A 26,336-nucleotide genomic window follows, 5' to 3' on the forward strand; every position below is an offset into this window, starting at 1 on the left:
CCCGAGCCCGGTCCTGCGGGGATGTGGGCGCCGGCCGTCGCCCTCGCGCTGCTGTTCCTGCGCGGGCGCCGCTGCGAAGGTGAGGGCCCCGCGGGCAGGGCCGGCCTCCTGGGGCTGCGCCGGGCGCGCGCCGAGCGCCTCCCGACAGGTGGGCGGCCGGGCTGACGGGACGGGCCTGGAGGGGCTGCCCGGGCCGCCGCAGGCTCCAGCCCCCTTGGCGGCGGGAGAGGCCTCCTGCGGGCTGGGAGGCCGGAGGGCGCGTGGCTGGCGCCGCCGCTCGAGGGCCGGGAAGCGTGAGGGAGACGCTGACGGCCGGGCGGGGAGGCCGCCGCTCAGCCAACCGGCGGCGCCGGGACCCGGCTGCGGGCAGCGCCCCGCGGAGCCTGGACGGACCGACGTCTCCTCGAGGGCACCGTGGGTCGGGCGGGAGGGGACACCGGCTGTGAGGGGGACGCTGAGGCCGGGAGGGTTTGTCGGGCCGGTGAGGAGGCTGCGGCGGGGCTGGCGGCCGGGGCGGGCGATGGGGGGGGGCGCCGGGGCGCGGGGGGCGGCGAGGCCGAGGGGGAGTCCGGGGGTGTCGGCGAGGCCGAGGGGGAGTCCGGGGGTGTCGGCGAGGCCGAGGGGGAGTCCGGGGGTGTCGGCGAGGCCGAGGGGGAGTCCGGGGGTGTCGGCGAGGCCGAGGGGGAGTCCGGGGGGGGCGGCGAGGCCGAGGGGGAGTCCGGGGGGGTCGGCGAGGCCGACGGGGAGTCCGGGGGGGCGGCGAGGCCGAGGGGGAGTCCGGGGGGGGGCGGCGAGGCCGAGGGGGAGTCCGGGGGGGCGGCGAGGCCGAGGGGGAGTCTGGGGGGGGGCGGCGAGGCCTAGCCCGGGCCGCGCTCGGCCGGCTCTGCAGACCCGCGGGAGGTGCTGGGCCCGGGCGGCGCCGGGGCGGGAACCGCGGAGGCGGGCAGAGCCGCTCCTTCAATTCTTTAAATTTATAGCTTGAAATAATGTTGGAATCCCAGAGCAATTGTAAGAATAGTACAAAAATTCTTGTGTTTCCTTCACCAAGATCACCAGTGAACACCAGTCACATCTGCTCCGTTTCTTTCCGTGTGTGTCTGTGCACGGAAACCTGTACCAATAGCGATTTTTGTTGAGCCGTTTGAGAGTAATGCCCCTTGTCCCAGAGTGTTTTGGCACAAAACTTGTAAGAACAGGAGAGTCACCACATTGCACCACATCACCACAGTTCCCAAGTTTAGCAAACAGTACTGATGCCATCAGAGATACTTTCCAAATCATTGTTCTCAGGCCTCACCCCAAGGTGCTTCTGCGCTGCTCCTCGGGCAGCGGAGCGGGGGGCGTCGCCCGCTGCCCCCGCCCGGGCCGGGCCGGCCCCACCCAGGCCGCGCGGGCTGGACCCGCAGCCCCTCGGCCGCCCGCAGAGCCCCGGCCCGCCCGGCCCGCGGGCCGCCTCCCGCCGCGTGTGCAGCCCCGTGCTGTTGGTCACCAGGAGTCCGTGGTTCCCCGCTTTCCTGTCTTGCACGGTACTGACATTTGTGGAGATGGCCAGTGTCGTAGAGGCTCCTCGATCTGGGTCTGTCTGACATTTCCTCGTGTGATTCAGGTCAGCCATTTTGGCAAGAATACCACAAAAGCGATGCTGGTCTTTTTTCCCCATTGCCTTCCATCAGGAGAGTGATTACAGTGAAATGTTTTCTTAAAAGCTTGGGCTACAACCTGGCAGGCGCGGCTCAGGGGTGGGATGTGGGCGGGAGCCGGGAGAGCTCAGCTCCATTCCCGGTCAGGGCTCGCCGGGGTTGCGGCTGGATCCGGGGCCGAGCAGGAGGCAGCGGATCAATGACTCTCATCATTGATGTTTTCCTCTCTCCTCCCTTCCTCTCTCTGAAATCAATAAAAAAGAAAATTAAAAAATCACACACAAAAAACTTGGGCTACTGGAGAATGTGATCAGCGTAAGATCCGCGCAAGCCCTTCAGCTGTGCGTCTCCGCAGGCTGCTCCCCTCCCGCGGCCTCCCTGACCACATGCCCTTCTTCCCTGCTGCTCACTGTCGCGGCCACACTGGCCCGTGGGCTTCCCCCGGGGTGGCTCCTCCCTCACCACAGGGCTTCCGCCTCAACCCCTCAGGGCTCTGCTCAGACTCCACCTTTCCAGTGATGTCTCCCCACTAAATGTCAGCCCTGGCACCTGGCAATGCCTTACCCCCCTGCTTATTTTCCTCTGTAGTATGCATCTCCGTTTTACACAGTATCCTGTTTACTTATTTTCTGTCTCCCAGGCGCCTCTGTATGTCACTGGGATGCAACGTCCTTGAGGCCAGGGCTTGTCTGACTGTTCACTGCGGTACCTTCATCGTGTAGAATAGCATCTGGCACAGACGGACTCTCATTTAAGATGAATTGAATGAACGAATAAAGTGAGAGTTTACCTGTGCTCTGAAGAGTTTCCCTGGGAAAAGCACGTACGACTTCTGTGGCCTTGAGAATGGGAACTCCCCTTCTCTTTTTCAGTTTCTCAATGTGTAAAATGAGGTCAACAGTGGTGCCTGCTTTGTGGGAATATTGCGAGGATTAGATGAGAGATACAAATACAAAGTGCTGCCTGGCCAGCATGACTCAGTGGGTGAGCATTGACCCATGAACCAGGAGATCGTGGTTCGATTTCTGGTCAGGGCACATGCCCAGGTTGCAGGCTCCATCCTCAGGGTTGTTCAGGAGGCAGCCCATCGATGACTGTCTCATCACTGATGTTTCTATCTCCCTCCCTTCCTCTCTCTGAAATCAACAAAGGGGTATTACACACACACACACACACACAAAACAAATACTAAGTGCTTAGAAAATTGAGTTCTCACAAGTCCCCCAGTGAGTGCTCATGTTACTCAGCTCTTGGGAGGCAGGGCTATTCCACTTAGCTTTGTAATCAGAGTGGAAGTCAAGAGAGACCATTCAGTAGCCCTTCCTCACTACTAACAGAAAGCGAGTGAGAAAATCTTGAGATAAGATGATAAAGCTTTAGCCTGTGGCTCTTTTCCGAGGTTTCTTATCATAACCAGGAACTTAGGGAGACCTCAAAACTTATAAAGGAACGTATATTCAAGACATTTAGTCATATTATTACATCATACTGTGAAATACTCTGTTTCTACAGTGGCATCTTCCTCTCCACTCCCATTCTTTCCCTGGATATGTTTGGGCTGGGTATTGAGGATTCAGTGGGGGATGGCCCTTAGGTTCACAGAGCTGATGTCTGTCACATGATTCAATACATAATTACACCTGTGATTAGTGTGCAACAAAGTAGCCAACACAGCAGTTGCTCAAAACATGTTAGTTGAGTGAATAAATGAATCATTTTCAAGCATCTCAGAGGCCTAAAGTTCACTTTGGACCCTAAATTCAGGTTTTGGCGGTGCATTCTGAGGAAACCCCAAAGGACACTCTGGAGGTTGCCAGTGCCTAGGGGCTGTGGGCAAAACTGGAGCCGGGGCCCACACCTGCCAGATCAGCTGTAACGGCTGCAGCTGTTCATGCAGGTGGTGCTGAAGCTCACTTCTTAAGGAGGAACCTGAATAGATGCTCTGGCTGGGGTCCCTGGCGAGCTCTAAGTAGCCTGGGTCATTTTGCTTTTCTCTTCTGCCATCTCCTGGTTCATGGGTTGATGCTCAACCACTGAGCCATGCTGGCCTGCTGGCCAGGCTGTCTGTGATTTTTGTTCTGCATGTATACTGGGTGTATCTCCAGGGCACAAGCATGGGGTATGTGCACATACCTGCAGCAGAGGCTGCCAAACTGTTTTCTGAAGTGGTTAAACCAAGCAGTACCTGAGAGCTCCCCATTGCCTCTGGGAAAGGAAAGTGCAGGAGCCGGAAGCCTGTAAGGCAAAGGTGGGGGCCCCAGGGGGCCACCTCTCTGTGGCTTCCCTGGTCTTTTGCATGGAAGTCCTACATTATAGTAATTTATAGTAATGTAAAATAAGTATAAGGGAAGACAGAAAATGCTGAGTAACTCACAGGCAAGCTGTATTTAGAGAACAAGGGGAACTGAGAAAATGGAGGTTCCTCCTAGCTATGGACACTGGGGGAGGGGCGTTCAAGGAGAAATAGGAGTTTGGGAGAGGGGAGAAGGCAATCTAAGCAGAGGGAACAGCCTGATCAGAAGTAGGGAACACACAGCATTTCAATGGAACTGGACTTTTTTCTTGAAGGACAGTATTATAAGTGAGATTATTCAGTTAACTGATACTAAGAGTGGGCCATGGGCTAGGTAACTTTGATAGAGGTAAGGAGTTGCAGTGCTTGTGAATGTGTCAGTATGAAGTCCCCAAGGGTGGAGCTGGGTAGAGTGCAGGAGCGGAGATGAAGTGGGACTTGGGTTCTGGAGGGCACTGGACCTACTTTAGGATTTTACCTCGATGGACCAACCCTGCCCCTGCATTTTGGAATCTCACTGGGCTCCCTTCACCCTGACCCCAGCAGCAAACCCCTTCGGTTGCCTTCATCTCAAGCCTTTAGGCATAACCCTGAGCTGAGAAAACCTCAACATCCTTTTGTCGGCTGGGGGAAGTTACACTGCTCTGAGGCTCCCCCTGCACCCTCCACCCTGGAGGTCAGTCTCGCCCCTCCATCAGCCTCCAGGTCAGAGGAAGCTCTGGAGGCTATAGCTCTGGCTCTGGGCTCAGTCACCAGAGAGGGACTGCCTGCTGGGCCAGATGCTCTCCCTGACTGTCCTCCATGCTAGTTGCCACTGCTGGAGGGGGCAGTGTTGCTGCTGGCCTGTGCCCTTCCTCTGCAGAGCTACTGCTTCACCACATTTATTCTTAACCACCGGAAGAGGGGCCTGGAAACTGCTGAGCAGTAGCAGAGGCGGCAGCTCCTGGGCCTCCTCTGACCAGGCAATATGCCCTCTGAGCCCCCAGCACTCACTGTCCGGGCTCCTTGGTCCCTCACTAAGCACATGAGAATTGTGTTGAAGTTGTCTTTCCATGCTGGCATTTCTTGCCTCTCCATTTGTTGTGCACAACCCTCTGGGACAGAGCCTGAGACCTTTTGATATCAGTCACAATACCCAGTACCTAGTACCTTGCTCTCTGTCTGTCCCACCACCTCAGCCTGGCCCCAGGCCCTCCCAGCCCTGCCTCGCTCCCGCCATCCTCCTCCCGCCCCCACTGGACTGTAGTGGCTGCAGGACAAAGTCAGAACCTCTGATCTCAGGTGGGCCCTCAGTGTCCTGGGAACTCTCGTGTCGGATCCACAGCTTCTCCCATTTTCCCCAAGAGGTGACTCCAGATCTTCAGTGCCTTTGCTGATCCTGCTCCACCATCACCGCCTCCACCAGCCTGTGCCCTCTGGGTCCAAGAAGGGCTCCGCCCACCCCACCACCAAAATTCCCCAATGTCAGGGCACCAGTGAGGGGCTCCCCAGTGTCAGCCACCTCACCTCTCCCATAAATGACCACACTGGCCTCTGCTCTGAGCTCGGTGCTGGCCCTTCCATGGCTGGCCCCTCCTTGGGCTCGAGCATCACTGCTTCACCAGGAGCTGGCCAGGGCCTGCTCAGCCCTGATCACATCTCTGATCTTCCTCCAGCTGCTTCTTTCTGCCAGCTTCCTACTCTTTCTTCAGTCTCCCCACCCAATTAAAAAAACTATTGGAAAACCACTGCTTTTCCTCCTGTGTCTTTCTTCCCTGTGTCTCCTTAGCTACCCCAGCAGGCTGTCTCCAGCTTCTCTACACATCAGCCTCAGCCTCATCCATGCAAGATTCTATGAGAACCAGCAGGACTTGCATGGCCTCAGACCGAGGCTTGCAGCAGGCACAGTGTGATATCTGCTGCATGTTATTGAAAAGGCGCAATTTCAGGAGGAGCTGTTAAGTAACACTGCAAGGGGAGTGACCATTTTTGCATTGTCACACTAGTTCTCTGCTGAAATTCTCAAACTTATACTTTATTTCCTTGAACATAATAATTACCTTAAAGTTTACTATTAATACTTTTATTATCAAGATGCCCCTTGGGTCTGTTTCTGTGGCTGCTTTCTTTTGATTTTTTGGATGTGTTTCCTCTTGTTAGGCCTGTTTATTTTTTGTTTCATTTTGGGCATTATATATGAAACATTGTAGAAATAATTTAATGCTCTAGTTGATGTTATTTCCCTCCAAGAATGATTTATATTTGCCTCGAGTCGGAACCCAGGTTGGAAACACTAGAGGCCCTATAGCACTGTAGTCCAAGTCAGGGTGGACATGACTCAGAATTGGATTTGAGTCCTGGCTGGTTTGGATTAGTGGTTAGAGCGTCGGCCCGAGGACTGAAGCATCTCAGGTTCGATTCTAATCGAGGGCATGTACCTCAGTTACAGGCTGGATTCCGATCCCCGGCCCTGGTTGAGGCGAGTGTGGGAGGCAACTATTTGATGTTTCTCTCTCTCCCTTCCACTCTCTTTGAAAAGCAATGAGCCCGGCCGGGTGTGGCTCAGCTGTTGAGCATTGACCTAGGATCCAGGAGATCAGGGTTCAATTCCTGGTCAGGGCACATGCCCAGATTGTGGGCTCCTTGATCCCCAGCAGGGGGTGTGCAGGAGGCAGCGGATCAAAGACTCTCATCATTGATGTTTCTATCTCTCTCCCTCTCCCTTCCTCTCTCTGAAATCAATAAAGATTTTTTTTTTTTTAAAAAGAAAAGCAATGAAAAAAGTATCTTTGGGTGAGGATTAAAAAAAGGAAAGGGAGATATGATAACCTCGTACCTTGATTTAAAAAAAAAATTGGGTTTGAGTTTCTGTAAGAGCTGGTCAATTTCTTGTTCACTCTTTTAAAAAAAATGTATTGATTGATTTTTGGAGAGACAGAGAGGAAGGGAAAGAGAAAAACCAACGGGTTGCTCCGCTGACTGATGCATCGTTGGTTGGTTCTTGTATGTGCCCTGACTAGGGATCAAACCCACGACCTTGGTGTGTCAGGACGACGTTCTGACATGCTGAGCCACCCGGCTAGGGCTCTTGCTTGTTCCTAATTCTTAGTGTGTAGCCATTCATGGCACCAGCCCCAAGTCTGACGGATGTAGGCACAGTCCCTTCCTAACGTGAGGCCCCTGCTCTGTTGGTTCCTCCAGTTGGTTGTAAGCTCTGCTCTGCTGCTCAGCCTTTCAGCTGCTTTTTATGGAATCGGAAGATGCCTCCAGGGAACAGCAATAAGAACACTGGTCTCACATGTCTGAGTTTCCTTCTTTCAGATCCTGGCCCTTAACCTGTCACCGTTTTATTTAGCTCTCTGATGCCTTTAACAACATGCTTTTATATTTTGCCCATTTTTTCTTAGTTATTCTTCATGGGAGCATTGGTTAGCATGTCTTTACCTGGTCTCCCATTATCAGAATTAAAATTCCTTAGGTGATTACTTTTCTCAGCCAATAGTGAGAGCTGTAGAATATAAGTATGGTCTGTTTCCAGACCACAGATTCTTGGGAGTCAGGGCCATGCCTCATGCATGAAGAGTTCACAGTGGGGTTGCAGTCTAGACTGGGTAACTGATATCCTTTTTGTAGGTTTATTAATTATTTTTCCATTCCCCTGTGTACTCGGGATTTTTGTGCAGTTGGCCTGTTCTCATGTGTATTCCGAAGACCACAGAGATGCATGGCACAGTCTCTGCTCTCGGTGGCCACAGGCAGATCCTCTTCGAGTCATGTGTTTCAATCTCAGGGTGTCATGATCAAAGGACATGTTATATCAAACAAATAATAATTACAGGTCCTTTAATTATTTGCTCAGTGTCTTGCAGGAATGTTGGGGTGAAGGCATGGCTGAGCGTGAGTGCACTTACAATGCATGTGAACATGTAAAAATCCCCCTCCATCACTCTTGTCTCAATATCGTCATCTTAATAGATCTGTTTGTATTAATATCCCATCTCCTAATCTCTCCTCCAAATTCTCCTTGACTGCCCCCTCAGCCCATTCAGACAGACTTGTTTATTTCCTGCCTCCATGGGCAATACGATGTAGCTTTCTTGCCAAAAATGGCCACAGGAACAACTCTTTCCTCCACTGGTTGCTGGCTGCTCTGTGGGGCAGTGACGAGGAACCTGCATCACACCTTCAAGCCCAGCAGTTCCCACCTCGATCTACTGTCAGGGAGGTGCTGGGATGTGCCTGGGCAGTGTATTTTTCTTTTTCTACGGAGCAATACTTGTGGAGACCTTCCAGTGACTGAAAAACTGGCACACATTAATGAGGAATGAGCACAGTTTGCTGTGCCAAGCTCTCCCGGGCAGTTAGGAGTCCAGCTCTATGGGAAAGCAGAGGAGGGAGCCATTGAGTTCAGCGTGGAGTGTTCATCTTACTGGGTCTGATCATTCAGAACTTGTAGTGGTCACCGCTGGCCACCAGTGGTCACCCCAGTGCTGCAGGGAGGATAGGATGTGTATTTAGAGCACTGTAGTTAAGAATTCACCCTCTCAAGCCACATTGACTGGGTTGCAAGCTCATCTTTCTCACTGTGTAACTTGGGGTTACTTTTAAGTTCTTTCTAAATCTGTTTCCTCACCTGTAAGATGGGGATAAGAATCTTGTCAGGGCCCTGGCCAGTGTGGCTCAGTGGTTAGAGTGTCGGCTTGCACACCAGTGGTTCGAGGGTTCAATTCCTGGTCAAGAGCACATGCCTGGCTTGCAGGTTCAATCTCGCCCTGGTCAGGGCGCGTGCTGGAGGCAACCGATGGATGTGTCTCTCCTATATCGATGTCCAGCTCCTCCCTCCCTCCCTAAAAATAAAAAAAGCATCTTGTAGCGTCACTGTGAAGGGAAATCACTGCCATGTAAAAAGTCCTTGGCAGCTTGCTCATGGACTCTAGCTCCCCCCTGTACAGTATGTATGGGTCCGGAGCATACACAACAGGCTATGGGAAACCCCTCAATATCACATTTCACAAAAAGGTTTGTACTTTTCACATAGCTTGTTGCCCTGTAAAAGGGTTAACAGCACAATTGTTTAAAAAATAAATTAAGAAGTATTTATAGGATCAAAGAAAAAAAGACATGTAAAGAGTTTACAACCTACCTGTGCCATGGTAAGACTCCAGAGATGTTAGCTCTCATTATGGGCTTGTGGGCTCCTTCAGGGCTCAGGGAAGAAGGGGCGCCAATAAAGGGTGTGTACTCTGAGGCTCTCCTGTGTGCCGCCTCCTCTCGGCTCAGGGAAGTCACATCGACTGCCCGCATGCTGAGGTCTGACACCCTTCCTGTCCCTGCAGCTGGTTTCTCTTTCCAAGAATCCTCCAATTCTGCTCAACCTGTGGAAATATCCCTGGGAACATCTTATTTGTTACACCCCCGCAACTCAGAGACATGGGTGACCTCTGCCGAATGGAAGGTACAGCTGCGTTCAATGGCACAAGATTGTCTGATACTCACTTGGAAGAATGAATCTGGTTTGCATGATGTAAAATGGAATTCTGGTGATCAATTCAGCAAGAGATTCAATTTTACGATCAAGGACCTAAGTCTTCTCATCAAGGCAGCTCAGCATCAGGACAGCGGTATCTACTCTCTGGAGGTCACCAATGATTCGGGGAGGACTACAACACACTATTTCAATGTTTCTGTAACTGGTGAGTGCCCGGGACAGCTCTCTCTGCCCCCAGCTCCTGCAGGACTTGTGTTTGCAGTGCCTTCCTGATCCAAATCTCTGCTTCCAGACCCTGATGGGAACTCCGGGATGAAAGAGGAGTCGGGGGCCCTGGATGGAGGTAAGTGCCAAGTGATTCTGTCCTGCTCAGTCTCCAGATGTGGTGATGTGAGCTATGCCTGGTACAACGGGAGTGAGCAGATCCTGATGCAGAGGAACCTCTCCGACTGGAGGATCAGATTGATGTCAATGTCAACGCCTCCCACATGTACACTTGCAATGTCAGCAACCCTGTCAGCTGGGCACACCAGACCCTAAAGCTCAGCCAGAGCTACCTGAGTGCCCACTTGAGCAAGTGCAGCGCTCTGGGCTAGAGCAGGGGCTGAGGGTGCTGGACCCATCACCAGGCTCATGAGCAGATGAGACTTGGGGATGACACCCCTTGGCTTGTAGCCCTTCACCGGGGGCTTCTGGCCTCTAAGCAGATGTCCTGTACAGCCAGGCCTGAGTCTGGGAAGAATTTTGCCCCCATCAAGAACATTTTTCTGGGAGATGGGCACCTTCCCTTCACATAGGAAATGCTTAGTTGTTTGGTGAGTGACAGCCTGGCCCTGGCTGTGGGTTATTTTCTTCTTCTGAAAGTGACAGAGACCTGTTCCTCCTCTTGAGTGACACTTTCCCAAGCATGTAGTTCCCCAAGAGATAACTTCGCCCTACAGCCGTGACAGCATCAGAATAGTCACAGGGGCACTGGGCAGAGGTCTTGGCTTATTGTTTGTGCTTATCCTGAGAGTTACCCAGAGCTAACTTTGCACCACTTTTTATTAGATAAATAAGGCTTAATGTGGCATCAACATGGGCAAAAACAATCCACAGTCCTAAGCTTTAAGGAACTTTTAACCAAATAGGGACAACAAAGTAAGTGCTCACAGGCAAAGAAGAACTGAGCAAGCTGAAGCAACGTGGAGACAAGGACACTCTTCTGGGTCACGTCATCCACGGCTGCTGCACCCTTCACAAGCTCTGTGATCTTAGGCAGAAGCGTCAGCCTCTTGGAGCCTCGGATTTTCTCAGGCAAAATGGGAAACACCTAACAGAGTTACTATTAAGATTAAATAAGATAATATTTGTAAAGAGCCAGCATCTGGAACACTTAATTCCTTTCCCTTCCCCCTCGTTAACTGTACTACATACACACCAGGCTACATATGTGACAGATGCTAAGGCAGATGTCCACATGAGGAAGAGCAGTGGAGGCTGGAGGCAAAACTGAAGACTCACTCTGCCCACCAGCAGACAGGCTACAAGAGTTTGTTGGTTTAAAAACAAAGGAATGGATTGATGTAACATTTACTGTGCTTTGCATCTGTTGGATCATGTGATTAACCTTCATTAGTAGATAACCTTATCTGCAGAGAGGTTAAGGAACTTGCCTCACGGCACAGAGGTTCTAGAATTAGAATCTGAACCAAGCCTGTCTAATTCTCATGCTCATAGTGTCACTCAGGGGAGGTCATCCAGCTGAGCAGGGAGACAACCTTGTGAATTCACAGGGTGTGAGAGCAGCCTGCAGCGGGCTGGTCGGAAGGGAGAGGAGGTGGAGTCCTCACTCCTGTGCCTTCCTGTCCCTCAGGATTCGGCCTCCTGCCCCTTTTGATGACCATCATGGTTCTCATAACCACACTGTTTTTCGGCACCCTCGTCTGGTTCTGTGTGTGGAGAAGGAAGAGGAAGCCGCCAGGTAAGTAGAGGTCCCGAGTTGTGCTGCCTGACTTGCCATCCCTGGCTGTGGTGCTGGGGACATGTGCATGTGGTCGGGGAGGGAAAACAATGGTTGCTGGGCCTTTGCTCCCAGATCTCACCTCCTGCGGGGGGGCCCCAGATGTGCACAGTCTGATCCCCAACATGCAGCTTTACTGGCAGTGGCTCGTTTGGGAGAGACTGTCGGGTGGGTTGCTGCCCTGAGCTCTTTGGGTGTCCTGGGAAGAGCACTAACCTGCTTCCTCTCTAGAACCTTTCTCAAGGTCTTGGCCATCTGGGGTGAGGGTGGGATTGCAGGAGCCGGAGCCTGGATAGGATGCTTCCTGGAGGACTGTGCAGCTCTGTTCTTTGCTTTTCCTCACACAGAGCCCAGCCCAGAGGAATTTCTGACAGTTTATGAAGATGTCAACAACCTGCCAATTAGGAGCAATCAAGTATGGCGCCCTGTGGGCTGGGGTTTCTCTCAACCAGTCTGGAAAACACTCTTAGGACGATGGCTATTCTGAGCAGGGGGACGAGGAGAACCCAGTTGCCCTCTTAAAGTGATCCTTGACCCTTCCATCTCTCTCCCTCTCCCTCAGCGTCCTAGCTCTGGCCATGGACAGAAAGAGAAAACAGGGAGTGCGAAGATGAAATGAGCCTGAAGGGCATCTGGGTGCAGAATCGCACCTACTGAAAAGGGTTGGGACCCCAGGGCAGGTGCTGCCTCTGCTCCCCTGGTGCCCTTGTTTCCAGAGGCTGCTCTAAGGTGCACCTTCCTGTATTTTGTGTCTGACCACAAATGCTTGCATCCCTGTAAGTCCGTTTCCTGCTGTGGTTCCCTTCATCATTGCCCCCTGGGGAGGATGTCAGCCGACCAGGCTGAGCGCTGCAGTCCTGCAGCTGCCTCAGTGGTCTGTGTTCAAACTGCTTTTGGAGGAAGAAGCCTGATCTGGAGAGAGTGAGACTGCACCAAGGCAATGTGCCGGGGCCAGTGTCTGCAGGCAGGGCCAACTCTCCGCAACTCAGAGGTGAAGAGAGGAGGGCACCGCAGAGGGGCTGCAAGGCAAGATGTGAGGACAGGCCCAGGGTATGGGCAGTGACTCCCTGAACTGCCCATTGGGAAGGGAGGACAGGAAGGACCCTCTTCCCACCACCATTCCTGGTGCTTGGCCTGGGGCATCTAGGCAGGAAGTCACATGTGTGGGGTCTCGTGGAACAGCCAAGAGAGATGCAGCCTCCCTCAGGCTCCGCGGGGACTGGGGTCAGAGGAGCTCCTCCAGCCTGTCCACGTCCTAGCAGTGGAATATTGGGCGTCTGTGCCTCTCCCATCAGAACCAAACCCTGGTACAAATCACAGCAAGTACAAATACCTACAGCCACTGATGCTCAAAGACTTGCTAAAAATAACCTCCACCCAGTGAAGGTCACTTTAGATTAGGGAAACGAAGGAGACTATTGGAGGAAATAATTACTTAAGATTAAAAAAATAACCTATTGGGGATTCAGGCCCATTACTCTGTTTCTGACCCAGGGGCTCATCCCCTCGTGGTCTCGTCCCTCCCAGGCCTCTCCCTGCTGTCTCCAAGATTCTCTCCAGAGGCTTCAACCTCAAGCTTCATGTGATCTCACTTGAGCCCTAGCTGGACCTTCCTGGAGACACTTCCTGAAGGTCTGGGAAGAAGAGAAAAACAAGAGTCCTGGTTTCTGTCCTGGTTTTTGCCAGATGCTTGTGACTCTCCAGCCTCAGAGGAAAGCTGGTGTTTCTCTGCTCCTCTTGGGTCCTCTGGTGTGCACTGAACCCCCCAGAGCCCATCCTGGTGATATACCCTCATGGGGGTGGGGGCGGAGAGCATGAAATACCTCCAACCCCATCTGTGGGGGCAGGATTGAGAGAGGGAAATGCTGCCTCTGTCCTTGGGTCCAGGGCTTCACCCAGCACTGCATCTGCCCAGGAGGCTGGCTGGAGGCCAAGGGCAAGCTGACCACCAAGGCTAGCTCTACGTTGGAGGCTTGAAAACATCTAAAGCCACTGAGTCAGTGTCCCAAGGAAAGGCTCAGACCTAGCTCTATGCAGAGCTCAGGGCCGTTATCTGTGGAAACTTAGTCAAGGAGTCAGCAAAGGGAAATTTCCCAGTTACCAAAGTAGAGCAGATGACAGGAACCCCTTGGGTCCCTTCCCACCACGGCAGTGCCTCAGTCCCAACAGGAACTGCTGCTCCAGAATTGCTCTTTCTCTGTCTCCCCTGTCCTGGGTGACTGATGACTGTTCCCTCCCAGGCTCCCGGGAGGGAGTTCCTCTTCTTTTTGCTCTTTCCCTACTTGACCCAAATCTGCAAGACTGAGTCTTCTGCTAATATTACCACATGTCTTTTACTATTTCTCCTGCAGGAGCAGAAGCAAGAGCAGAATTCCCCTGGGAAAGGGAACACTGTCTACTCCGTGATCTTGCCCCAGGTACCATTCTGGCTTCTCTCTTCCAGTCCACACCTGTCTATGCAGCTTTCTCATCACCCCCGCTCCCCCAAAAAACTCACACCCTTGAACGGCAGAGTAAGATCTTGGTGCTCCCGCAGGGGCAGGTGGCTTGGCACCAGCTGCATGAAGTTGGTTGACAAGCTCTGAGTGGTCTGGGGTCTCCACAGCTGACAGAGCCTCAAGTCCAAGGCAGAATGTGCCCTTCCGTGCTGGCCAGAGGTGTGGCCCAGATGCAGTTGCAGGAGGAGGAACCTGATGGGAACTTGGCTTCTGTTGGTTTTCTCTCCCTGCTGCTTCCAAGACTTGGGGAGCTTGCCCTTTTATCTCCACTTCTTGTACCCGTTTTCTGGAAAGACCAGTTCTGTGTTGTTCTCTTTCATGTTATTATGACTTAACAACAACATTTATGAAGTGCTCATTATGTCCATTTTTTCAAACAAATCTTCCATAACAGCCTCATAATGTAGATCTAATACAAACCTCATTTTGCAGTTGAGGAAACAGACTCAGGGGTAAACTAATATGCTCGAGGCCACGTAGCTGGGTAGTGGCAAAGCTGAGCCAAATGGTTTCTGCATCTCCATCCCGCGGTGTCTGTAACATTCTGGAATTATAGAAATTTACCCATAAACTGGGGAAGCCCTTTAATATGGGCAGCCAAGATGACGTTGACATAACCCAGGCTGTGCATCTCTAGGGAAACACTGCCTCCTGGTGGCTGATGATGAGAAAGTTCTGATAAAGATTCCCTTTTTTTTTGGTTTTGTTTTGTTAAAGAACTTTGACCTGAAGCAGCAACCTCTTCAGTTTGGTGGCCTAGCCGCAGGACAAAGAAAATCCTTGGGGATAGGCTTCAGAGAAAGATCCAGAACTGGAGGGAGAGGAGGAAGGGAAGGGGCAGAGAGGAGAGAAAGGGCAGAGAAGGGGAGCAAAGGGGAGGGGGGTGTTCAGCCATTCAGAGCCCCTTTGGAATTCCCAAGAAGGGTGTTGCCTCCTCCCACTCCCCTTAAGAAAATGGGACTCATTGAGTCAAGTCAAAGAGCCTTAAAGAGTACAAACCTGTAAGAATTTTTATGAGTTTATTTGTGCCAAACTGATGACAATTGTTGGGAATCAAAATCTTCACCTATTGAGAAAATGCTCTGGAGAAGGGCAGTTTTGCACCTTATTTTATACATTAGATTCAAAAGAGAAGAGATAAGAGGGTTCCATGAAATCTACAGGTGATAGATTAGGGAGGCGGGAGAAAGCAAAGTGGGGAAACCTCTGGCATTGGATAGAGAGTAAAATGATAGACACACTTCTTATACATTTGTAGGAGCCTGATAGTTAACAGTCAGCAGTTAACACGATAAATGGTAACAATGAGGGGCTCTGTGGTCTTTTGCTCTGGTGGGAGATTGTGCCCTGAGGGGTCTGGGAAAGGAGATTATTCTGACATTTCAAACTTGTTACTGTAGATGCAAAAAGACAATAGACAGGCTCAGTTAAGGTAAAGATTGACCTTTGTCAAGGAAGATACAGGCCTAGGACATTACTACCCACCATGACTGGCTTTTAGTTAAAAAGTTAATTTCAGCCCGGCCGGGCTTGGCTCAGCAGTTGAGCGTTGACCTAGGACCCAGGCGATCGGGGTTCGATTCCCAGTCAGGGCACATGCCCGGGTTGTGGGCTGCAGCCGATCAATGACTCCTAAATCATTGATGTTTCTATCTCCCTCTCTCCCTCTCCTTTCCTCTCTCTGAAATCAATAAAGATATATTTAAAAATAATAATAATAAAAATAAAAAGTTTTAATTTCAGACCTTCCTGTGGGGTGCTTTAGGTCTCTGAGTTTGCAGGGCTGCCACGCAGGCCTCCCCTGACATGTCAGGTTTAGAATGTGGCCCCTTTTTTGTCCACAGATATAACAGCGATTGATTCTGCCAGTTGCCCATCTTTAGCCACATTGCATTTCAAGAAGAGAAATTTGAGATGTTGAGGGAGAGTGAGGTTTCTGCTCTGGAGCATTGCAGAAGGAGGATGGTTACCTGCGTTCGAGAATGCTTGTTTTAGATCCAGAGAAGGAAAGCATGTCACCAAAAGGAGGCTTTGAGATGCTGAGGAAAGGACCCTGGGGAGTCTGGGCTTAGATCCTGCTTCTCCTATGAACACCATGACTTGGGCTACTCACCTTTTTGGAGCCTCATCTATAGAATGAGGCAAATTATAGTCATTTCTAATGTGTAGGAGTATTAAAAGGATTAGGGGAGCCTGGCTGGCGTGGCTCAGCAGTTGAGCATTGACCTAGGATCCAGGAGATTGCAGCTTGATTCCCGGTCAGCCACATACCCGGGTTTTGGGCTCGATCCCTGGTGTGGGGTGTGCGGGAGGCAGCCAATCAATAACTCGTCATTGATGTTGCTCTCTCCCTCTCCCTTCCTCTCTCTGAAATCAATAAAAACATATTAAAAAAAAAAATTAGAGGATAATACAGGTACAGAGTGTGTGCTCAGGAAGTAGCAACTGTCTTTAAGAGAGAGGAACTTGTATTCAGGTTGTCCTACCTTGACTAGTCCATGGCTCTTTTTACTAACACTTAAAGCTTCTCTCTGGGCCGAATTGAAGGGGAGGATGGAAGCAATAACTCCTTCCCTAGAGCTGTGCTAGATCTATGCTTCTGAAATGATTTTATTTCTCTCATCAGTCCTCTGCTTCCACATCACGAGAAACTGCAACTACGTTGTATTCAGTGGTGCTGCCCTCCCGGAAGGTGAGTCTCCTCCTCCTGGGTGCTACTGAAGCAAGTGTTTGTTTGCAGGTACAGTGCAGGTATGTGTTTGCAGAGTGCAGCACTTCTTCCACTGTGTGTACTCGAGCAGCTCATGTTAAATGACTATTTAAATGTGTGTTTTTTAAAAAATTTATCTTTATTGTTGAAAGTATTACAGATATCCCCCATTTTTCCCCCATTGATCCCCTCCACCCTCATCTGCCCCCCAGGCCTTCCCCACACTATTGTCCATGTCCATGGGTTGTGCATATATGCATATAAGTTCTTCGATGAATCTCTCCCCACCCACTCCCCCACCCCCGCCTTCCCACTGAGATCCCTCAGTCTGTTCCATGCTTCTATGTCTCTGGATCTATTTTGTTCCTCAGTCTATTTTGTTTATTAGCTACCACATATGAGGGAGACCATGTAAAATTGAATCAGAAGAATCAGAAAACCTGAATAGACCAGTAACAACTGATGAAATCAAAGCAGAAATAAAAAATCTCCCAGCAAACAAAAGCCCTGGTCCAGACGGCTTCACAGGGGAGTTTTCTAATTCTTTCAGTTGTAGGGTTAGATAGTTTACTAAAAATGTTTCTTGCTTTTTGAGGTGGCCTGTGGTGTTATGAACTTCCCTCTCAGGGCTGCTTTCCCTGTGTCCCATAGATTTTGGGTTGTTGTATGTTCATTTTCTTTTGTTTCCAGGAAGTTTTGATTTCTTTCTTGAGCTTATTGGTAACCCATTCATTGTTTAATAACATGCTGTTTAGCCTCCACGTGTTCGAATGTTTTTGAGTGTTTGTACTGTAGTTAATTTCTAATTCCATGCCCTTGTGATCTGAGATGCTTGATATGATTTCAATCTTCTTGAACTTGTAGAGACTTGTTTTTGTGTCCTAACATGTGGTCTATCTTTGAGAATGACCCATGTGCACTTGAGAGGAATGTATATTCTGCAGCTGTGGGGTGAAATGTTCTGTAAATATCAATTAAATCCATGCGGTCTAGTGTGCCATTTAGAGTCACTGTTTTTGTGTTGACTTTTTGTCTGGAAAATCTATCCAGTGAAGTCAGTGGAGTGTTAAAGTCCCTGACTATGACTGTATTGCTATTGATTTCTCCTTTAAATTTCTTAAGGTTATTATTGATAGGTCCTTATTTATTGCCATTTTAATTCCCATTTTCCCCCCTCAATTGTCCCCCTCCACTTCGCTCTCACCCCCTCCCAGGTCTTCATCCCATTATTGACTATGTCCATGGGTTATGCATATATGCATATAACTTCTTTGGTTAATCTCTTCCCACCCTCCACCCCCCTTCCCTCTTTCCTCTGAATATGATCGTCTGTTGCCTGCGTCAGTGTCTCTGGATCTATTTAGTTCGTCAGATTCTTTTGTTCATTAGCTTCTTCTTAAAGAAGACCCTTCAACTTTTCCTGTAGTGCTGATCTGGTGGTGATGAACTCCTTTAGCTTTTTCTTATCTGTGAAGCTCTTTATCTGACCTTCAATTCTAAACGATAGCTTTGCTGGGTAGAGCAATCTTGGTTGTAGTTCCATGTTTTTCATCACTTTGAATATTTCTTGCCACTCCCTTCTGGCCTGCAAGGTTTCTGTTGAGAAATCAGCTGACAGTCCTATGGGTGCTCCCTTGTAGGTAACTAACTGCTTTTCTCTTGCTGCTTTTAAGATTCTCTCTTTGTCTTTAACATTTGGCATTTTAATTATGATGTGTCTTGGTGTGGGCCTCTTTGGGTTCCTCTTGTTTGGGACCCTCTGTGCTTCCTGGACTTGTAAGTCTATTTCTTTCCCCAGGTAGGGGAAGTTTTCTGAAATTATTTTTTCAAATAGGTTTTCAATTTCTTGCTCTCTTTCTTCCCCTTCTGGCCCCCCCAAAATACAAATGTTGGGCCTCTTGAAGTTGTCCCAGAGGCTTCTTATACTATCTTCATATTTCTGAATTCTTTTTTCTTTTTGCTTCCTAATATTCCAAATTGCTGATTTGATTCTCAGCTACTGTGTTTTTTTTTTTTTTAAGATTTTTTTTTTTTTTTAAATATATTTTTATTGATTTCAGAGAGAGGAAAGGAGAAGGGAGAGAGAGAGATAGAAACATCAATGATGAGAGAGTCATTGATCAAACCCACAACCCGGGCATGTGCCCTCACCAGGAATCGAACCCCGATCGCCTGGATCCTTGGTTGACGCTCAACCGCCAAGCCACGTCCGGCTGAGCTCTACTCTACTGTTGTTTCCCTGTAAATTACTCTTCATTTCAGTTTGTGTAGCCTTCATTTCAAATTGGTACTTTATTATGTTATCAATTTTCTCAGTTATTTCCCTAATAGTATGCTTAAACATCCTTATAAACAAAATTCTGAACTCTGTATCTGCTAGCTTGCTTGGATCTATTTCGTTTAGTTCCTCTTCTAGAGATTTCTTCTGTTCTTTCCTTTGTGACATGTTTCTTTGCCTCCACATTTTGGCTGCTTCCGGGTGTTTGTTTCTATGTATTAGGTAGAGCTGCTGTGTCTCCTGGAATTTGTAGAGTCGCTTTGTGTAGTAGGTGTCCTATAGGGTCCAGTGGCTCAGCCTCCTCAGTCACCTGAGCTGGGCCTTCTGGGTGCTCCCCTGTGTGGGCTGTGTGCACTGTCCTGTTGTAGTTGAGCCTTGGTTGCTGTTGGCGTCCCTGGAGGAATTGACCCCCTGGAAAATCAGCTGTGAGGACTAGCTGCAACTACAGCCAAAGAGCTGCTGTGCTGGAGAAACCCCTATGGAGCAGGATTTACTTCAGCGGAGCTTTGGTGTTCACCAAGTGCGCCCTTGAGTGTCACTCTTGGATGTGGTAGGGTTGTAATCAAGCATGGTCAAGTTTGACCACCAGGTGCACTGTCTCTGGGGCCTCCCTGGAGGTGCAAAGTCAGCCTGTGCCAGTGCCTTGCCCAGGGCCACCCAGCATGAGCTACACAGCAAACCGTAGTTGGCTGCTGCTTGTGCTTGGCTTGGAGGTGTCCAGAAGAGGCCAAGCTATAAGCCAATGCAGCTGCTGCTAGTGCCAGGCCTGGGGCCACTTATCAAGCCATATGGGGCACGTTTCTGCTTGTTTGAGACATTTTAGGAAAGTCCTAAGCATGAGGCTCAAGAGGCCACTTGCACAGAAAAGCTCCTGGAAATGGCTTGGATGAGCTTGCAAGTAGGGAGTGGTGGGGCCTCCGGTAATCACCGGAGAGGGGCCAAAGATGTGAGTGAGGTGCTGGTGATTAAAATATGGCACCTGCCTGCTGCCTGTGTGCGGGGAGGGCTCGCCAAAGGAGCCATGGCCTCTGCCAGCCCTTCTGCCTGGGAGGAAGCCGCCCCTCCACCTCTTGCCCCGATTTCAGGCAGGTTAGTTCCTTCCCAAGTGTCCCAGGTTCCTTTTAAGCTGCTGCTCAGCTCTGGGGCTCAGAGGGAGCGAGTCCGGGTGAGTCTGTGCACGGGCCCTTTAAGAGGAAAGCCTGGGACTCCCGCAGCCTCCATGACCCTCCACCACAGTTCCCGCTGGTTTTCACAGCTCGAAGTTTTGGGGACTTCTCTTCCTGGCCCTGGTGCCCTGGGCTGGAAACCGGATGTGGGAGTTTTCCCTCACTCCGGGAAACCTCCCCCACTGAGATGTCCCTCCTGGGTTTAAACCGCTGCACTGGGTGTGGGTCCGCGGCTGCGTCTCTGAGATTTGGCCCTGATCCGCCAGCATCTCTGCCCCTCCTACTGATCTCGGTTATTCTTCATTTCCCTGGTATGGGCTTCTGTTCAGCAAGATTTCAGGAGGTTCTCGGTGATGGTTGTTCTGTATTTTAGTTGTAATTTTGATGTGGTTGTGGGAGATGGCAGGTACAGCTGTTACCTAAGCCACCATCTTGTTTCTTCCATACTCTGCCATTTTAATACTTTATGCCTATGTTTCTCTCTCTATTTCTTCTTATTATTACAGCAGTTCCTTTAACATTTCCTGCAATACTTCTTCTATTTCTACTTCTAATTACAGCTGTCCCTTTAACATTTCCTGTAGTACTTCTTCTATTTCTACTTCTAATTACAACAGTCCCTTTAACATTTCCTGCAATGCTGGTTTGGTGGTGATAAACTTCTTTAGGCTTTTTTTGCCTGGGAAGCTCTTTATTTCACCATCTATTTTGAATGATAACCTTGCTGGATAGAGTAGTCTTGGTTTTAGTTCCTTGCTTTGCATTACCTGGAATACTTCATGCCATTCCCTTCTGGCCTGTAGAGTTTCTGATGAGAAGTCAGCTGACAGCCTTATGGGAGCTCCTTTGTAGGTAACAGATTGCTTTTTCACTTGCTGCCTTTAATATTCTTTGTCTTCAGTTCTTGGCATTTTAATTATGATGTGTCTGGGTGTGGGCCTCTTTAGGTTCTTCATGCTTCAGACTCTGTGCCTCCTGAACTTGCGTCACTTTTTCCTTGACCAGGTTAGGGAAGTTTTCTGCCATTATTTCTTCAAACAGGTTCTCTAACCCTTGCTTACTTTCGACCTCCTCTGGCACTCCTATGATGAGACTATTGTTATGTTTCATGTTGTGCCACAGCTCCCTTAGACTGTCCTCCTGTTTTTTGATTGTTTTTTCTTTTTGGATCTCTGAGTGATTTTTTTTCTACCTTCTCTTCTAATTCACTGATCTGATCCTCAGCGTCCTCTGATCTGCTGTTATTCCTTCCACTGTATTCTTTATTTCTGCTATGTCATTTTAAATTTCCTTCATAGTTTCCGTATCTTTTTTCATGCTGATGAGCATCCTTACAATCAGTATTATGAGCTCTATATCTGATAGATTGCTTATCTCCATTTTACTTAGCTCTTTTTCTGGAGACTTCTCTTTTTCTTTCATTTGGGGCTTGTTTTTTTATCTCCCCATTTTGGCTGCCTATTTGGGTTTGTTTCTATGTATTAGCTAGATCTGCTAGGACTCTTAGTCTATTTGGAAGGTCTCTGGTGCAGGCAAATGTCAGATGCTGTTTGTGACTGGTCTTCAGTACTCTGTTTGGAGCTATCAACAACACACAGCTTGAAGTCCCCTCTGTTAGGGCTTGATGCATTTGGACATGACCAAGATGCACACCAAAGTGCTTTTCCAAGGCCCAGGTCCAGAAGCAGATCAGGCAGAGACTCAAAGCACTGTGAGGTCTGCATCTGCCTATAGGCTTGTTAACCTGATTCTCTTAACGAGCTTCAGGCTGTAGAAACTCCTCTGGGTAGGGTGAGAGGTTTTCCAGCAGGATGGGGCAATTGTGTCCCCCTCATGCAAAAGCTTCTTGGAAGGTAAATGTGTGCCTGAGAAAGATGTCCTCTGCAGTACGGGGAAACGACTTGGCACAGGAATCCAGATGGTGCCCTCTGAGCTCTATCTCCAGATCCCACAACCCTAGGTTCTCCTCACACAGCTCCAGTCCACGTTGCCCTCCCTCTGACAGAGCCCAAGGTGAATGGCTGCACATGAAACTGTGTGTTGGCTCTTTAAGAGGGGGCCTGCATTCCCAGCTGTCTCTCCCTGGCAGACAGTAACCCGGCTGCTTTTACAGCCAGATGTTATGTGGGCACCTTTCTCAGCTCTGGCGCTCTTAGCTGGGAAGCCCAGCCTGGGGTTTAGGCTCCAGAGTCCTCAGTGGGAACCTCCCACAGCTGAGATATCCCTCCAGACCTTCAGCTGCAGCCTGTGGGAGCCCAGCCAGCCCTCTCACGCCTCTGCATTTCCTACCAGTCTCTGTGTGGTCTCCACTTTTCCTCCTTGGTTATGAGGGTGCTCTCTAGGTAGTCTTCAGTTGATTATTCAGGATTTTAAAAAATATTTTAGTTGTAATTCCAGTTTGGTCCTAGGAGAGTGTCAGTGTAGCTTCTACTCAGTCTGCTGCCATCTTTAATCCTCTGTATTTCAATGTTAGTGGGCCAAATAGAAAATGCCTTTCTGGTTCTGTTTGGGGAAGAATAGCAGCTCTGAGACCAGGAGAATGGGTTAAAGGTGTCTTGAGGGGTTTCTGTGGGAAGCAGAGGACAATCAAACAGAGAGGAAGAGGTTTGTGCAGAAGGACCACGGAATCTTTATAGGCCAGCTGAGGCTATGGTGAAAGAAAGAAGAGGTTTCCAATGCATGTGGCCTGAGCTGCAGGACTGCACTGGATCTAGAGAGACACAGTATTGATCTTCAGGGAACCAGACAAAGGTCGTCCAGTCACTCATGGTGGAGGCCTCTGGACTGAGGCAACCCATCAGAGTCCCCTCGAATCCTGATTCAAGCTGGGATCACAGCTCTTATGTGTACCTGGAACCACAGAATTGGGTATCCTGGTACCCACTGTCAACTTTTCATCTCAGGTGGGAGGGGGTGGGAAGAATGATATTCTTGCCTGGCCAGGCATAGCTCAGTGGTTGAGCATTGCCCTAGGATCCAGGAGGTTGTGGTTCGATTCCTAGTCAGGGCACATGCCCAGGTTGCAGGCTTGATCCCCAGTCGGGGGCGTGCAGGAGGCAGCCGATTGATGATGACTCTCTCATCCTTGATGTTTCTATCTCTTCCTCTCCCTCTCCATTCCTCTCTCTGAAATCAATAAAGATATATATATATATTTTAATTAAAAGTGATATTCCTAAGACTGGAGTCACAGTACAGATCTACAAGCTTAGTATGGTGACATGAGAGGCTAAGGGTCTGTCACACTGTGAGGTATGGAGTTCAAGCAGGTCAGGGATCATGTGTTTGTGTCAAATGGGGGTGAAGTTTAGGACACATTTTCAGACTTTTCATTCACCCTTATTCCAGTAAGTCATCCAATCAACTTGGATTCTACCATGAGCAATATTTATATTTGAATTATATGCAATGACACATGTCATAGAGATGGTCCAGGCATCAGGGCCACAGGCTTTGGTTTTGTATTTGGAACACTGTTCAGACTACTGGAAGTGCTTCTGAGCTCCACCACGGTGCGTGCCTGTGCTATACATTGAGCAAGTACATGATTAGAGCCTGTGTTTGCATTAGGTTTGTCTGAAGGCTGTGTGTGTGTGTGTGTGTGCGCACATGCGCCAGGAATATATGTATGTGTGATCTGAGGGGTGTGTGCCTGTGGGATGCTAAACTCTGAATTTGGTTCAGAAATGTCGTATCATAGACAAGTACATGTTACGCCTTCTCTGGAAACCACAAACACCATTGTTCACTCCTGGGGTAGGAGATGCTATTCACTTCTGGTTGGGGACACTTCAAGGACTTTGTGGGCACTGAATCTCTTTTGGTACCTCTCACACCAGTTAGGAGTGGGACATTTCTCAACCTGAAGTTCAGTACTCTTTACCCTCTGAATTTCAGTCTGGATCCAAGAAGAGGAGCCACAGCCCTTCCTTTATTAGCACTATCTATGAAGAGGTAAGATTCTAGAACTCCTTTGAATGGCCTTAGCCCTCATAGCATAGCTGGGAAGTTAGTTGTACACTTGTGAAAAAGTCATCCAGAGTCTCAAATTTGTACGGATTTTAGTCATATTCTATTCCAAATCCTCATTTTAGAGATGAAGAAACTGAGGTCCAAGGAAAGTGAGGGTCTAACCCAAGGTCATATTATGTGTTTGACTCTTACTGGTGAGCTCGAGTTTCAAATTAGGGCCATCCCCAGGCTAGTTCCCCAGCTGTGAGTCACGCACAGGACACCTCTCCTTTCCAAGTGTGTTTGTGGGGATGGGGGAATCAGAGAAGGGACGATTAGTGTGTCTGAATGACTTTTTAAAGTTAGCAAGTAATTGAGAATCATTCTAGAACACAGGCGATCTTAAGCTGCTGCTGGTGCTCCTGAGCATGGTGGCTGAATTGATTTCTATCAGACCACTTAGGGAATGGAAAGTAGGGACTCAACATTTATTGAAGATTTCTTGTGTATACAGTGGCTTACCAGTGGTTTCATATGAATTATCTCATTTAATCCCCACAGAATGTGTGAAGTAGGTATAATTATACTTCCCACAGAAAATAAGGCATGGAGAGCACCCCCACGTTCCCCATTACCACATACTGCACCCAAGCTTCCACCCGTGGTCCAATAACAATGTTGCCATTGGTCCCAAGGGAGGGGGAGGATGGGTGCCTGCTGGGCTTCTTGGCATTCTGACTGTAGCTCCACATTAAAGCCAACTGGACAGTCCAGAATTGCAGAGGACACTTTGTGGTCCAAGGCAATCTAGGAGGAATCATGAGGAAGCATGGTGCGGTTAAAAAACACTCGACTTGGAGTCAGAAGAATTGGACTCAAGTCCCTCCTGTACTTCAGTCAGTGGCTCAGCTTCATTTTCTTAATCTGTAAAATGGGGTAACAATCCACATCCCACAGGGTTGCTATGGGATCTCCTAGTGGTAGTGTCTGAACTTTGTTTCTTCCGCAGGTTGGAAGGATACAACCCAAAGCTCAGAACCCTGCTTGACTGGCTCACAAGAAGCTGGAGAACTTTTTTGTATAATCCTAGTGGCCACTTCTGTCCTCACCTCTGTTACATACCAGCATCTGTTTTGGGAATCAGTACAATGGATGATACCACATGAGCCTCTACAGAAAAGTTCCTAGTCTGGGAGTTTGTTATGGACTATATTTTGTTTTGAAAATGATTACTAATAGGCATTAAAGGAGCAAGGCACCCTGGCTGGTGTGGCTTGGTTGGTTGGGCATAGTTCCGTGCACCTGGAGGTTGCGGGCTCCATCCCTGGTGGGATGCTGAGGAAGCCAATTGGTGTTTTGCTGTCACATCGATGTTTCTCTCCCTCCCTCTCCCTTCCTTTCTCTCTAAAAATCAATAAAAATATTTATAAAAAGAGTAAGGCTGTTGCCCTGGGCTGTTGCCCTGGGTAGCTCAGTTGGTTAGAGCCTTCTTCCAATAACCAAGGTTGTGGGTTCGATCCCTGGTCAGCGCACATACAAGAATCAACCAATGAATGCATAAATAAGTGGGACAACAAATTGATGTTTCTCTTTCTCTCACCACCCCTTCCATCTCTCCCTTACTCTTTCTCTCAAATCAAAAGAAAAAAAAAAGGAGAAAAAAACACACAAAAAAACCCTGTCCAGTTTGGCTCAGTGATTAGCATGTTGGCTCACAGACTGAAGGGTCCTGGGTTTGATTCTGGCCAAGAGCTTGTACTTCCCTTGCAGGCTTGGTCCCTGGCCCTGGCTGCATGCAGGAGGCAACCAATTAATGTGTCTCACATTGACGTTTCTCTCTCACATCGACATTTCTCTCTCTCACATTGATGTTTCTCTCTCTCCCCCCCTCCACTCTCTCTGTAAAAGCAATGAAGAAAAAAAAAAATAGCTCAGCCAGGCATGGCACAGCGGTTGAGCATGGACCTAGGATCCAGGAGATCGTGGTTTGATTCCCGGTCAGGGCACATGCCTGGGTTGCAGGCAGATCCCCAGACAGGGGTGTGTAGGAGGCAGCCGATCAATGACAACTCTCTCATCAATGATGTTTCTATCTCTCTCCCTCTTCTTTTCTCTCTCTGAAATCAATAAAGACATATATATATATATATATATATATATATATATATATATATAAATAGAGCAAGTCTCTCAATTTACAGACTGGATAAGATTGGGTGGAGAGGTTGGGCAGTTCATAAAGACCACACAGCAAGTCCAGATACAGCAAGTCCAGGGGCTGGCAATCTACCACATTCTCTGTCCATGTGCCCGTTCCTTATGGGTTTCCAT

The 26,336-nt window shown here is 49.3% G+C and overlaps 1 protein-coding gene across 1 annotated transcript; it reads left to right on the forward strand.

Moving 5' to 3' along the window:
* On the forward strand, window positions 1-25,653 carry CD244 (CD244 molecule). Its single transcript, XM_087828305.1, is given in 9 exon segments — window positions 1-79; window positions 9,249-9,605; window positions 9,693-9,743; window positions 11,256-11,363; window positions 11,750-11,817; window positions 13,754-13,819; window positions 16,527-16,592; window positions 23,952-24,008; window positions 25,015-25,653. Coding segments are annotated over 9 exon segments (906 nt in total). The 5' UTR covers window positions 1-21; the 3' UTR covers window positions 25,090-25,653.
* Window positions 25,654-26,336: the final 683 nt, after the last annotated feature.

This window comes from Miniopterus natalensis, chromosome 19 (genome assembly GCF_054644295.1).
Source record: "Miniopterus natalensis isolate mMinNat1 chromosome 19, mMinNat1.hap1, whole genome shotgun sequence".
Lineage (NCBI taxonomy): Eukaryota > Metazoa > Chordata > Mammalia > Chiroptera > Miniopteridae > Miniopterus > Miniopterus natalensis.